At 42.7% G+C, this 13,631-nt stretch overlaps 1 protein-coding gene across 1 annotated transcript; it reads left to right on the forward strand.

Annotated features, from left to right (window-relative positions):
- The first annotated feature begins 471 nt into the window (after positions 1-471).
- On the forward strand, positions 472-11,304 carry LOC138769504 (transmembrane protein 26-like). The gene is made up of 4 exons (XM_069948028.1): positions 472-622; positions 7,148-7,365; positions 8,994-9,117; positions 10,714-11,304. The coding sequence occupies exons 2-4, from the start codon at positions 7,169-7,171 to the stop codon at positions 11,302-11,304; spliced, it is 912 nt and encodes a 303-aa protein (XP_069804129.1). The 5' UTR covers positions 472-622; positions 7,148-7,168.
- Positions 11,305-13,631: the final 2,327 nt, after the last annotated feature.

Below are 13,631 nucleotides of genomic sequence, written 5' to 3' on the forward strand. Positions count from 1 at the left end.
TTGATAACTCCTTTAAATTCAGGGAGGGAAAAAAATCTTACCAGCCCCAAGAACTTCTGTGAGGGGAAAAGTGAGAGCCAATTGATTAAATCTTTTGAGTTTTTTTTTTTTTTAGTAAGAAAGAGAGATAATGCAGACAATATCTAAAGCCTGCCTGCTTACAAAACCTTAAAGGAATAAGAAGCAGAAGACGAACAGGAAGAAGAACTCGAGTTAGAAGAACTATCTAGAAAAATTTGGAAAGTTGACAAAAAGCTCATATACAATATAGGACATTAAGAAGCATTAAGACGGTCTTGAAACTATAGAGGATAACTGGGCGGAACTTCATAATATAACCACAGCCAATGTCGGAAACGCCTCATTTCGATCAGACAGCCTGATGAATTCTATGTAAGAACTCGCCTCATCTAGATATAAGATTTAGATCTTCTCCACTTCTAGATATAATTTTTTTGTGTGTGTGAAATGAACAAGTGGAGATCAGCTTATTATCAGAGTGCAGGGTTTCAGCTTCGTACTGGAGACGTCTCTTCGGAAGCATGTTAGCAATTGAAGATTATTGAGGGGAATAAAAACTCATCGCCTAGAAGCAGACCCTGCAGATTTCTCAGGTTAAAAGGTAAGATTTACATTGACTTCTTCGCATAAACAGTACTGTGTGACACAAATGCATGTTATTAGATCATTTATATAGGTCTTTGCTTCTCTCTATATAAAATAATTACTTGCACACTATTCCCACAACTTTGATCACATGCAATAACAAACACTTTTAACACTACCTATAATGCACAGAAGCTGTCACTATATCTACAAGGTGTTGCAACAAGTCATGCTTAGTTTTCTTCTACCCCCCCCCCCCCCCCGATCCATTAAATCCTGTTTTGCACAGTGTACCAAGTATACATCACTGTTATAATTAAAATTAAATGAACACTATTAAAGAGAACCAGTTCTATTTAACCCTTAATACACTTTAGCACTCATTTTAATGCTGGTATGAGAATGATATAGAATCCTCAAAATAGAATTGTAAGGACATACATTTTGGTTTACGAGCTGCAGGCGTACATGAAAATCAAGAATTTAAAGCATGCCTATCATAATTTAAAAGAAAAAACAACTCTTGTTATGTTATGGATACATAGAATGGTCAGTATATCGCACAGTTATTTCAGGACAGTATAACAGTGGTTCAGTATAAGCAAATTATAATTTTTTTTTTCATTTTTGTTGTTGATTTTAGTGGAAAGGAAGTGTTGAACCACATACACACTATAGGGAGGAAGATTGAAATTGTTATTCTCTGTCCAGTCCAGTATTTCATAGAGGACTGTGGCTTAAAGGTTTCCAAAAAAAAAGTTGGTTTGCTGGGTTTACATATTTGGAGGTAGGTATGTAAGGAAGGTAAAAGTACATTCCCCTCCCTTCAAATAAACTTTCTACTTTTTTTGTTAAAAGATTGTTTTAAAGACTGTTTGGTCGTTTGAAAGGGACTGATTTACTTATATATTACTCATCCTGTATATGCAACGTTGATACTGTGGTGGGAATTTATTATTGACATGTTCCAGGTTTCTAGCTTGTAAAAGTCACAGATTTTTGAATTTTTGAGGAAAGCGAGCAAAGTGCAATATTAAATGGGTGTACAGTCACACACTAGATTTAGCCTGATTTGTACCAGGTCACTCAAGTAAATCTAAGCGGAGATCTACACAAGCTTGTTGCCCATGGCTAGTCCTGTGTTATGAGGCTCCACGGGCTCTTCTTTTTAAAATCAGTGACCTGTTTCTCTTATGGCTCAACTAGGCATTGCTCCCATCTAGCCAGAATCCTGCTCCACACTGATGAGGGGCAACACCCCAAAACAGCTGTATGTGGATGTATACCTGGTCTTGATTTTTCCCTTGTCATTACATTGACTTATAGGACCACTTAGTATGGTGATTTTGGTGGTTTCCCTACAGGAGCCACTCCTTGGCTGGGCCCTTCCCGCAGGGATATCTGGCTAGTCCTGTGTTCCGAGACTCTTTAATGAGGCTCTACGGGCTCTTCTTTTGCATATTCACGCAATGCACCTAGGATTCACTGCGTTGAGCACTTTCATTAGCAGCCAGCGATGTTATCATTTGGCTGGTCTCCTTAAAATCAGCAATCTGCTTCTCTTACAAGATTGTTGCTGGTATAGATTTCCATGCATGACTCAATGACAGGACTGCACAATGGGAGATTTATTAACCCCTTAATGACCGCGGGCGTATATTTATGCCCTGTGGTCGTAAAGGGTGTTCAGAGCGGGGCTGTGCGGCGACCCCGCACTGAACCGCCGCGGTCCCGGGTGCCGCATGTAGCCCGGGACCACGGCTATTAGCGGGCATGGTCCGATCGCCGTGCCCGCTAATAAGGTAATCAGATGTAGCTGTCACAGATGACAGCTGCATCTGATTGCCTGATGCAGCCTTTCCCTGGTGTCTAGTGGCGGAAATCCCCCCCCCCGGGACGTTGTCCCGGAGGAGCGATCTCCGTGTCTGGTGCTGGCCGGGGTCTCCACCATCTATGCAGCATAGATCTGTATGAGAGATCAGTGCCCTTATACTAGAAGTCCCCCAGGGGGGCTTCTAGTATAAGTGTAAAAGTAAAAAAAAAAAAAGTGTTGTTAATAATAAAAAGCCCCCTCCCCTAATAAAAGTCAGAATCACCCCCCTTTTCCCATGTTATAAATAAAAATAAATAAATAAATAAAAATGTTTGGTATCGCCGCGTGCGTAATCGCCCGAACTATTAATTAATCCCATTCCTGATCTTGCACAGTAAACAGCATAAGCGCAAAAAAATCCCAAAGTGCAAAATTGCGCATTTTCGGTTGCATCAAATCCAGAAAAATTGTAATAAAAAGCAATCAAAAAGTCGCAGATGTGCAATCAAGGTCCCGATAGAAAGAACACATCATGGCGCAAAAAATGACACCTCACACAGCCCCATAGACCAAAGGATAAAAGCGCTATAAGCCTGGGAATGGAGCGATTTTAAGGAACATATTTTTGTTAACAATGGTTTGAATTTTTTACAGGCCATCAGTTAAAAGAAAAGTTATACATGTTATATTTTGATTTAATCGTAACGACTTGACAGACATATATAATAAGTCAGTTTTACCCCAGGGAGAATGGCGTAAAAACAATTACCCCCCCACCCCCCAAATAAACAAAATGCTTTTTTTTCAATTTCCCCACTTATTTAATTTTTTCCTGCAGTGTACTTTATGAAAAAAAGTCATTGCAAAGTACAATTAGTGGTGCAAAAAATAAGGGCTCATGTGGGGTTCTAGGTGAAAAAATGCAAGTGCTATGGCCTTTTAAGCACAAGGACGAAAAAACGAAAATGCAAAAAAACGAAATTGGCCCGGTCCTTAAGAGGTTAAAGTCAGATGGCCGGTTGGGTAAGGGCTCTTGAAAGTGACCCAATTCATGATATGAAGCTGAACTGTTGGGCTATTGATTAATTGGAACAAGTCCTGGAAAGCAATGGAGGATTGTCACTATTTAGCGGTCTTTGTGACATTAACATTACCCTGGGGTCCCAAACCTTTTGCAGGATGTTCTCATAGACTGGAATGAAAAGACACCCAAGCACAGCCAACTTTACACTGGATAGAGACCCATAGATGGGATTGGCATCTATTCGACAATTACAGCATATCTTGTGGCTAGGCAAAAATTTCTAAAACAGGAAAAAATATATGGAATGGAAGTAAAAACAACATTTTTGCCGTTTTCACTCAGCAGTAAAAATATGTTAACGTTATTTGAGGGGTCCGTACGATTACAGCCACACCAAATTTGTGTTGATTTTGTAATGGTTTACTACTTAAAAAAATATATTTTTTACTTTTGTATTGCTTTTCATCACCATATTCTGACCCCAATATCATTTTAACCTTCCCATCTGTACAGCTTAAGGCTATGTTCACACAATGTACAGATGAGAATTGTTGGGCAACCTCCATTGTTGTGAAATTATGGACAGAACTAATGATCATGATCATTAATTCTGGCTGTAGTTTTACAACAACAGCCGTGGTAAAATGAAATATTTGTAAAATGGTAAAATGGAAAAAATAAAGAAATTCTGCTACTTTTGGGGGCATTCATTTTTACGCACCATAAAATGGCAGGGTTTTGGAGCCAAAATGACGGCCGTCCAAGATTGTAGATGTCTACAATCTTGTAATCAGTCAGTGGGCCAGTAGATAGGGCTACAGATAGTCACTGTGCTGTTTGGTCACATGCTGTGTACCACACTAAACATGGACAAGATGAAGCAAATGAAAGTTGTTGAGTTGTCTCAAGAGATTAGAAAGAAAATGATAGACAAGCAGGTTAAAGGTAAAGGTTATAAGGCCATCTCCAAGCAGCTTGATGTTCCTGTGACTACAGTTGCACATGTTATTCCTAAATGTAAGATCCATGGGACTTTAGCCAACCTCCCTGGACGTGGCCGCAGAAGGAAAAATGATGACAAATCAAAGGGACAGATAATACGAATGGTAACAAAAGAGCCCAGAAAAGCTTCTAAAGAGATTCAAGGTAAACTTCAAGCTAAGGAACATCAGTGTCAGATTGCACCATCTGTCGTTGTTTGAGCCAAAGTGGATTTCTTGGGAGACAACCAAGGAAGACACCATTGTTAAAAAAAAATCTTTAAAAAGCCAGCTAGAATTTGCCAAACTAAATGTTGACAAGCCACAATGCTTCTGGGAGAATTTCCTATGGACAGATGAGACATAAATTGAACTTTTTGGCAAGGCACATCAGCTCTATATTAACATAAGGAAAAAATGAACCCAGACAGAAACAGTCCTGATTGCGCCAGCATCCGAATAGTGGTACTGCACGGGGGTATGACTGGACCTGTCATCCACACCAAAAAAAACTGTAGGGACCTCCTCTAGGAGGCCTTTTTAATAAACAACAAACTACTAATAAAACTTTTTTAAACTAAAAAAAAATAAATAAAAATAATATATACACATACCTACACACATACATACATCCTGTTGGGGGAATGAGAGTGGAGATACATGCATCCAGAAACTATATCCAATTCCTGCCCCCATCGCGCCAAGCCGGCCCGCTCCTTCTAATGATAATCAAAGGAGCCGGCCAACTTGGCACGATGGGGGCAGAGCAATGCTCCTAGCAGTTCTCTGGGCCGTGGATTCAACTATTAACTGCACCGGAATGGCGCAAAGGAGGAAGGTAAGAGACATACTTTCCTCCTGAGCATCTACTGCGCATTAGGGGGCTATCGTAGGTTAGATTTGTCTAAACTGCTGATAGTTCCCCCTTTAAAAAGTTGAAAAGAGCATCCTGTTTCCTGTTCATCTCATTGGTGTAGTCATGGGCTCATGGTAAACCAATAACTGGTGAATGCAATCTTAAAGCAACTCTGTACCCATACCCCCCCCCCCCCCCCCCCCCCCCCCCCCCCCCGAACTGCTTGTACATTCGGATATCTGCTTTAATCCAAGATCTGTCCTGGGGTCCGTTTGGCAGGTGATGCAGTTATTGTCCTAAAAAACAACTTTTAAACTTGCAGCCCTGTGTCAAATTGGCGTGGCCTAGAGCCTCCCCGCCTCCCCACCATTGTGAACGCCCCTGGAGAGATTTCTCCTATTTATCACTGTGCACATTTGCACCGCTTAGTCAAGTGATGAATAGGAGAAATCTTTACTGGGGCATTCCTAATGATGAAGAGGGCGGGGAGGAGGGACTGAGAGGCGGTGCAAGCCTAGGGCACAGACACTCTAGGCCACGTCAGTTTGACACAGGGCAGCAAGTTTTAAAGTAATTTTTTAGGACAATAACGGCATCACCTGCCGAACAGAACCCAGGACAGATCTTGGATTAAAAGCAGCTATCCAGGCAGATTGTGGGTACAGAGTGGCTAATATTTCTAAAAATTTTGGTCCTGTACTTTGGCCTTCTTTTGTAACTGGGGGGTACATTCGGACAAGTGGGGGATAGATAGTAAAGCTAGTGTGGAATGTTGAGAAGGGAGCGGACGTCGCCTTTATCCATTTATAAAGAGTGTTAATTGGGGAAGGCGATGGATCTGAGGTAAGGAAGGGGGCAGGCTTGGCCATGAGAATTAAGTGTCAGAAAAGTGATCATGTTTGGAAAAGAGAATAAATCCAAGAGTTTGAGTGAGTGAGTAAGTTAAGTTTGACTAAAAGGAAGAGATATAAAGGGGGGACCGGAGCCGCTGAAGTGGGGGTACATGTCCATTATACATGTGCATGATATGCTCAGAGTGGGCTTCAGGTCGCCTAGATGTGGTAAAGAAAAGAGTAAGACCTGGGAAGGCTACTACCTCGAGGGTATCTCCCTGGGAAGGGGGAAACCAAAAGGGGGAGAGTGCCTCTGAGAGGTCGACATATGGCCAGCATTAAAGCACAAATGGAATTATAAGCTATGAGAGATATATTGTCCTTTCCTGCTCACCTCCTGGACCAGACAAGCGTTTCCCCATAGGGTATAGTAAGATAGTAAAGTGGGGACTTTAGGAGATAATATTAGTTATAGGCTTATAGGCCATAAAGAATGGAGTGAGGTGACGTTCGCTATTGGTTGAGAGAGGACAGGGGGAGGGCCAATTGGAGGACGGGGGATCAAAGTAGAAATTAAGGCATAGTTGGTTTCTTCTATTGTTCCTGCTTGTCCGAATTTGCTCTTTTGGAAAATGAGGTATGGATGGAAGAAGGGGGGGGGGGGGTGGAAAGGGAGGACACAAATTGGTGGATAATGTCTATCGTTTACTGTATAGAGGTGATTATAAGTGGATACAGCATTATGTGTAGTATTAATTTGTTTGATTTTAAATTTCCAATTAAAATACTTAATTGAAAAAAAAATTCTAAAACATTAGCTCAGTACTGTATACATACACATTAATATATTCGGTAATGTATACCTTTGTATGGGATTGCGTAGCTTTTTTTCTCAGTCACCTTAGTATGTTATTCTAGTTAAAAGTTAGTGTAAATGCTGATTTGGTAGTCAATGAGGCCCACTGTGTGTATTTTAAAGGGTAAAGAGCATGTATATATCTCTCTTTGTTCTATCTCTATCTTATATTTTTGCAGATTCAAAATAAAATTAGTAGAATGAAAGGTACTTGCACAAAGATACTGGAAGCCATTATCAGTCGTTTATTATTCGCTGCACATGGAACAGCCATGGTAATAGAATTGGTAGTGTATACGGAAGATGACTTCTACTGGATTCTTCTCAGTGGAGTTTTCCTCTTGTTCATTGAGATGATTATGACTCTGAAGTTGACAAAACATGGAGAATGGAAATGGTAATTTTGGCCACGAGAATGTTGTATGATTGACATGCTCTTCTATATTAAAGGGGTTTTCTGGATTGATATATGATTGTTATTTGCCTCTGCATTCAGTACAAATGACAAAGAGTCCATTCCCACTTCCCCACTTCTGCCTCTGTCAAGTCCTCCAGTCTCTGCTGTTTATCCTGCTTTCCATGAAGTTTCATGCTTGCAAGAACTGCCCAATCAGTCCAGTGATTGGCTTAGTGGGAACAAAACATCAGTGGAAGGAGGAAGAGGACCACAGCAAGGTGAGGAAGATTTAACATTGGCAGTGGTAGAGGAAGCGGGGGCAGGTGAGTAGCAAAAAATTATGTCAGCCTGGAAAACTCCTTTAAATATAGACAGGAAAATAATTATTTTACTTTAACATGATAGTGCATTTCAAAGATTCTTGGATGTTCGTAGGAATGTATATAAAAATAAAACAAGCATATGGTACACTTCTCACATGCTCCTGTGGCAATATGAGACAGAAAATGCTATAATTCATTTCTTTTAAAACATTTACAAAAACTCCTGTACTGCTTGAAATTCAGCCCCTATATTGAGGGTGGGGGTGGATGTAGTAATATGCATCAATCACTCTGCTCTGGTCACCACTCCATTTAAACTCTTCCTCAAAGTGGTTGTACAGTGAGGAGGATTGAGGGACTCGGGACCGTGGTTTTAGTGATTAGAGGGGTCGTAGCAGTAGGGCCCACAGTGGGAGATTTACTGTCACTGTGCCCCTAGAGTAAGCCTGCCAGATGGGTGGGGTCAAGGCTTGGGGGAGGCCTCTTCATCTCGATACAAATCTACACCTGCTGTAAATCATGATACAAATCTACACCTGCTGGTCGCCAGACGGAGGGCTTGCCTGGTTTACTAAAGCCCCTATTACATGGGGTGATGTGGAGAGCTCGCTTGCTCCTCATTCCCCCAACTGCTGCCGACACTATTATACGCGCCGACAGCTAGCTACAAGGAGGAGCGGGAGCAGAGGGGGCTGCCCGGGCAATCGTCAGATCGTCTGGCAGCCCATAGGAGACAGCGGCAGTCTGCTGCCTCCGCTCCTATTACACAGAGAAATGGCAGCATATTGTTGCCAGGCTGATCGTTGGCGTTTTGGCCTGTTGGAAGACGACGATCAGTCAACATTGTGCATGGATCCCGTACCTGCTACATGGCTGCCTCAGCTCTGCTTTTTTACTGACTGTCTTTTCTTACACCAAGCGATTATCGACAGTAACGGCTGATATCGGCCGAATGTGGCCGATAATCGCTTTGTGTAATAGGGCCTTAAGAGACATGCAACTCTTAGTAAATCCGGCCAAATAAAAGGGGGCGGGCTTTATTTAATAAATGACCCCCCAGTGATTATTTATTAGGTATTATGGGTCATAATACTACCATATACATTGTACAAGTCTGTCTACTATATGACCCCCTTATTATAAACCCAAATGAGTAACTAGTTTTGCAGACTCCACATTTAGCAGTTTATTTTATGTTAATTTTTTTAACCTCTATCTGTTTGTAGTATGTTTTGAAACTATTTATGATTTGGTGTTAAAGTTTCTATTCCTGTGCTGAATTATTATTATTTTTTTTTTTTTTAGGTTTTCTCCAATGGTGTTTATATATTTATGTACTATTATTCCTTCTGTATTTTTGATGGAACTTGAAAGTCTAGAATATAGACAGAACATCACCAACCTGACAAATACTGAATGCACGGAAAATGTACGTATCACATTTAATACATTCTTTTAAAGATCACTATATGCAAGTATAAATTTGGCAATAAAAATAAAAATTATGAGCGAAAGCCATATGGATGTGCAAGCACAGTCAGATTTCTGCTCCTGATGTACATTGATGTCTATGATCAAAAAAGAGAGAGTACAGTAAGCTCTATATCTACTGTTCATACTACAGTACAGAACAAAAGTACAGACACTTTCTCATTCAAAGAGTTTTCTGTATTTTCATGACTATGAAAATTGTAGATTACAGCGGCATGCTATTCCATCCTGTTTGCGTTTAGTTGGATCATCATTTATTTTTCAATGGGCAATGATGTAATGAGCAATGGTGTGTCCAGTTACAAGCACCAGAAAAGACCTGATATTTAGCAATGGAACTCATGGTTGCCAGACAGCTGTAAGGCCTTATTAAAGAAAGGTATAATGCCTTCATAGCAGGGGACGGGAACCTATGGCTCGTGAGACAGATGTGGCTCTTTTAATGGACACAGCCTGCCGGCGCCACAATGACGGTAGCTGCAGCCTCACCCACAGCCTTCCAAACATAGAGCCCAGATGTGCTCCTCCAGTGTGCATCCAATCAGCGCAGTAGGAGCATGGGGCCGATGCAGGCGACCATGTCACATGCATCCAATCAATAGGGTAGTGTGTGCGTGTGTGAAGGGGCCAAGTGGGGTAGTGTATATGTGGTAAGGTCAAGTGGAGTAGTGTGAGGGGGTCAGGTAAAGAAGTGTGTGGAGGTCAGGTGGGGTAGTATGTGGGGGTTCAGGTGGTGTAGTGTGTTGAAGTCAGGCCGGGTAGTGTGTGTGGGGGGTCAGGTTGGTTAGTGTGAGTGTGGGGGGGGTCAGTTAGGCTAGCGTGTGTGGGGGGCAGGTGGGGTAGTGAGTGGGGGTCAGGTAGGGTTGTGGGGGGGTCAGGTGGGGTAGTGTGTGTGTGGGGTCGTGTGTGGGGGGATCAGGCGGGGTAGTGTGTGTGTGGGGGTCAGGTGGGGTAGTGTGTGTGGGGGTCAGGTGGGGTAGTGTGGGGGGGTCAGGTGAGTGTGTGGGGGGATCAGGCGGGGTAGTGTGTGTGGGGGTCAGGTAGAGTAGTGTGTGTGGGGGTCAGGGGGGTAGTGTGTGAGGGGAATCAGGTGTGGTAGTGTGTGTGGGGGGTCAGGTGGGGTAGTGTGTGTGGTGGTCAGGTGGGATAGTGTGTGTGGGGGTCAGGTGGGGTAGTGTGTGGGGGGTCAGGTGAGTGTTTGGGGGGGTCAGGAAGGGTAGTGTGTGAGGGGGGGTCAGGTGGGGTAGTGTGTGTGGGGGTCAGGAAGGGTAGTGTGTGAGGGGGCTCAGGTAGGGTAGTGTATGGGGGGGTCAGGTAGGGTAGTGTGTGTGTGGGGGGGGGGGGTAAGGTGGGGACATTGCTGTACTGACAGTAAATTACGATTCTGTATAACTTTCTGATACGAGTTGATTTGAAATAAAATAATTTTTGCCGGAGTACCCCTTTAAGTTACTGGTTGTTTCTTATATACATTTGTATAATACTGTCTACTTGCTTTTGTTTAATAACTAGTTTTGTTATGATCTATTGGCAGGTCTACAAAAAACACGCCACAGAGGTGCAATGTTTGGAGGAGTTAATAGTCTTGATTCTGATTATAGGACGTTGGTTGATGCCAAGAGGTAAAATGAGTCGAGACCAGCTCGCCCAGCTTCTCCTGATGTACCTTGCTCTAGGTGCGGATATTCTGGATATTTTACAGCTTATGAAGGAGCCATCAGTGAATACCAACAAGTCTATAACTGTGGTGGGACTGTGTCTGTTCACTTGGGCGGTCATGCAATTCACTATAGTGCTCACCCAAACTTTGTCTACTTCGTCTCCGGATTCGTACGTTGATGCGCGCTTTCATTCATCATCTGAACTTAAGAACTGCATATTATCTGTGTGTTATACCAGTGAGGTCTGGAGTGTGATGATCACAGTATTGATGCAGGATGGACCCTTTCTGATCTACCGTTTGTGCTTGGTAGCTAGAGGAGGAGTGTTTAATGAGTCCATGATATTTTTTATCTCCAAAAACATTTTGACAGTTATAATACAGGTATACAGGGTCGTCATGTTTCTTCTCGAAGAAAGTCGCAAAAGAAAGAAATATGAACGAGCCCATTTAAATTTAGAATAAAATAAATTGTAAGAATAGTAAAAGATCAACATGTATAAAGTATAAATAAATGTGCATTTATTTATATGTATTTATAAATGTACTGTACATAAACATATAAAATGTGTATGTGTATAATGTATATAAAATGAATAAATAAAAAATCTACCCTATCATTCTTTATAAGTGCAGCTCCACACGTACCGTATTGCAGCGGATTTAACGCTACGAGTTCCGCAGTGAAGTCCGTTGTGATTCCCGGTACTGTCATTTTTTATAGCTGTACATACTTGCAGCGGATTTTTCATTCTGCTGAGAGTATGTAGAGCCCCTTCCCACTTAAACGACTCTGTACCCACAATCTGTCCCCCCCAAACCGCTTGTACCTTCAGATAGCTGCTTTTAATCCAAGATCTGTCCTGGGGTCCGTTCGGCAGGGGATGCAGATATTGTCCTAAGAAACAACTTTTAAACTTGCAGCCCTATGCCAAACTGCTGTGGCGTAGAATGTGTGTGCATTAGGCTGGCACACCCTCTCTGTCCCTCCTCCCCACCCTCCTCATCATTGGGAATGCCCCAGACATGTATTCTATTCATCAGCTGTGTGAACACTGCGCATGGGCTGGATCGTTAAGGCACCTGTGCAGTGTTCACTGTAGAGAAATAGACAAAATCCTGCCAGTGGCATTCCAAATGATGAAGAGGGTGGGGAGGAGGGACGGAGGAGTGGTGCAAAGTTAGGGCACAAATATTCTAGGTCACGCCAGTTGAGCACAGTGCTGCAAGTTTAAAAGTAGTTTTTTAGGACAATAACTGTATCACCTACCGAACAGACCCCAGGACAGATCTTGGATTAAAAGCAGCTATCTGAAGGTACAAGCAGTTTGGGGTGGGCAGATTGTGGGTACAGAGTCACTTTAACCCACCACTGCTGGGCTAATACGTTACCTGGCCACGCTTGTGCTTGCTTCTCAGGCTCTCGGCTCCTTGACATCTCGCTCAGCCAATCAGTAGCTGTAATGGGGCTGCACACTGATTGGCTGAGTAGAACACCAGGGGGCCCGGAGCCTCAGAAGCAAGCAGGAGCGCCGCCATTTAAGGCACACTAAGGAAATCATACCGATAACTTGCCATGGATTTCGTGACTGTCTGCCCATCCCATAGACTCCATTCTATGGTCGGGCGGATTTCACTATCAGCCCAAATAATTGGCATGTCACTTCTTTGGGTGGACAACGAAATCTTTCTGACCATAAAATGGAGCCTATGGGACCAGCGGAACTTCAATCGGAAGCACACGCGGGGGGAGGGGGACCAACGGAATCCACGGCAAGTTATCCTTGTGATTTCCTTAGTGTGCAAGGGCCCTAATGTATTAGCCTAGCAGTGGTGAGTTGAGTGGCAAGGGGCTTTACATACTCTCAGCGGAATGAAAGATCCGCTGCGAGTATGTAAAGCCATAAAAATTTACAGTAGCGGGAATCACAGTGGTTTTCACTCCGGAACTTGCAGCGTGAAATCTGATCGGTACGGGTCTGAACACTCAGACTCGGACCGATCAAAACTTTGACATGTCTCTATGACATTTCAAAGGTTTTGTGAAACAACAGTGACACTTTAAGGTAAATTCTAAGACATCTGGAAATGTCGAGTGAATGAAGAGTATATTAACAATGCTTGGTCAAGCAGGAATTTAGCATAGGGCCAGGTACACAAAGCCTGAAGCTCGCCAACTCTTAAGAAGTTGTAATTTCAAGTAAACCTATCACTTTAAGAGACAAAAGTTTTAGGTCAGTGTCAGCAGGGGCACCATAACCTCTTCAGCAGGTAAGAAGAATCTAACCTGCTGATATCTCCCTTTAGCACATAAGTCGCTGAGGATGAAGGTAAGTTTCTTGCCTTCATCCTCAGTGCCATTTTGGTGAGATTAGCAGGCAATCCCACTAAGGGAAAGGCTTGAGGATAAGGCTAGGTTCACACTGCGTTTTCAGCATCCGTTTAACGGATCTGTTTTTTTAACGTCCACAAAAATAGGGTCAGCAACGTTTTTTGGTCCGTTTTGGTCCGCCAAAAAAAACGGATCCGTTTTTTTTTATAATGGAAGTCAATGGAAAAACGGATGCACACAAATGAATCCATTTTTTGCAATCCGTTTTTCATGCGTTTTTTGCAAAAAACGGATGCGTTAAACGGATGCTGAAAACGCAGTGTGAACCTAGCCTTAGCTAACTAGAGAGGAACCTTTTAGACAAGGGGTCTTGGAACTATGCGGGAGATTCATCAAACTGGTGTAAAGTAGAATTGTCTTATAGGAGTGGAGAGCCAGCCAGCCCGCACGGCATACAGAG

The sequence above is a fragment of the Dendropsophus ebraccatus genome, chromosome 12 (assembly GCF_027789765.1).
Source record: "Dendropsophus ebraccatus isolate aDenEbr1 chromosome 12, aDenEbr1.pat, whole genome shotgun sequence".
In the NCBI taxonomy this organism is placed as follows: Eukaryota; Metazoa; Chordata; class Amphibia; order Anura; family Hylidae; genus Dendropsophus; species Dendropsophus ebraccatus.

What these genes read in the sequence shown, in the direction of transcription:
- LOC138769504 (XM_069948028.1), top strand. Translation starts at nt 7,169, where the DNA reads ATGAAAGGTACTTGCACAAAGATACTGGAAGCCATTATCAGTCGTTTA. An exon ending in AAACATGGAGAATGGAAATG is followed by an intron (nt 7,366 to 8,993) that starts GTAATTTTGGCC and finishes TTTTTTTTTTAG; the next exon opens with GTTTTCTCCAATGGTGTTTA. An exon ending in ATACTGAATGCACGGAAAAT is followed by an intron (nt 9,118 to 10,713) that starts GTACGTATCACA and finishes ATCTATTGGCAG; the next exon opens with GTCTACAAAAAACACGCCAC.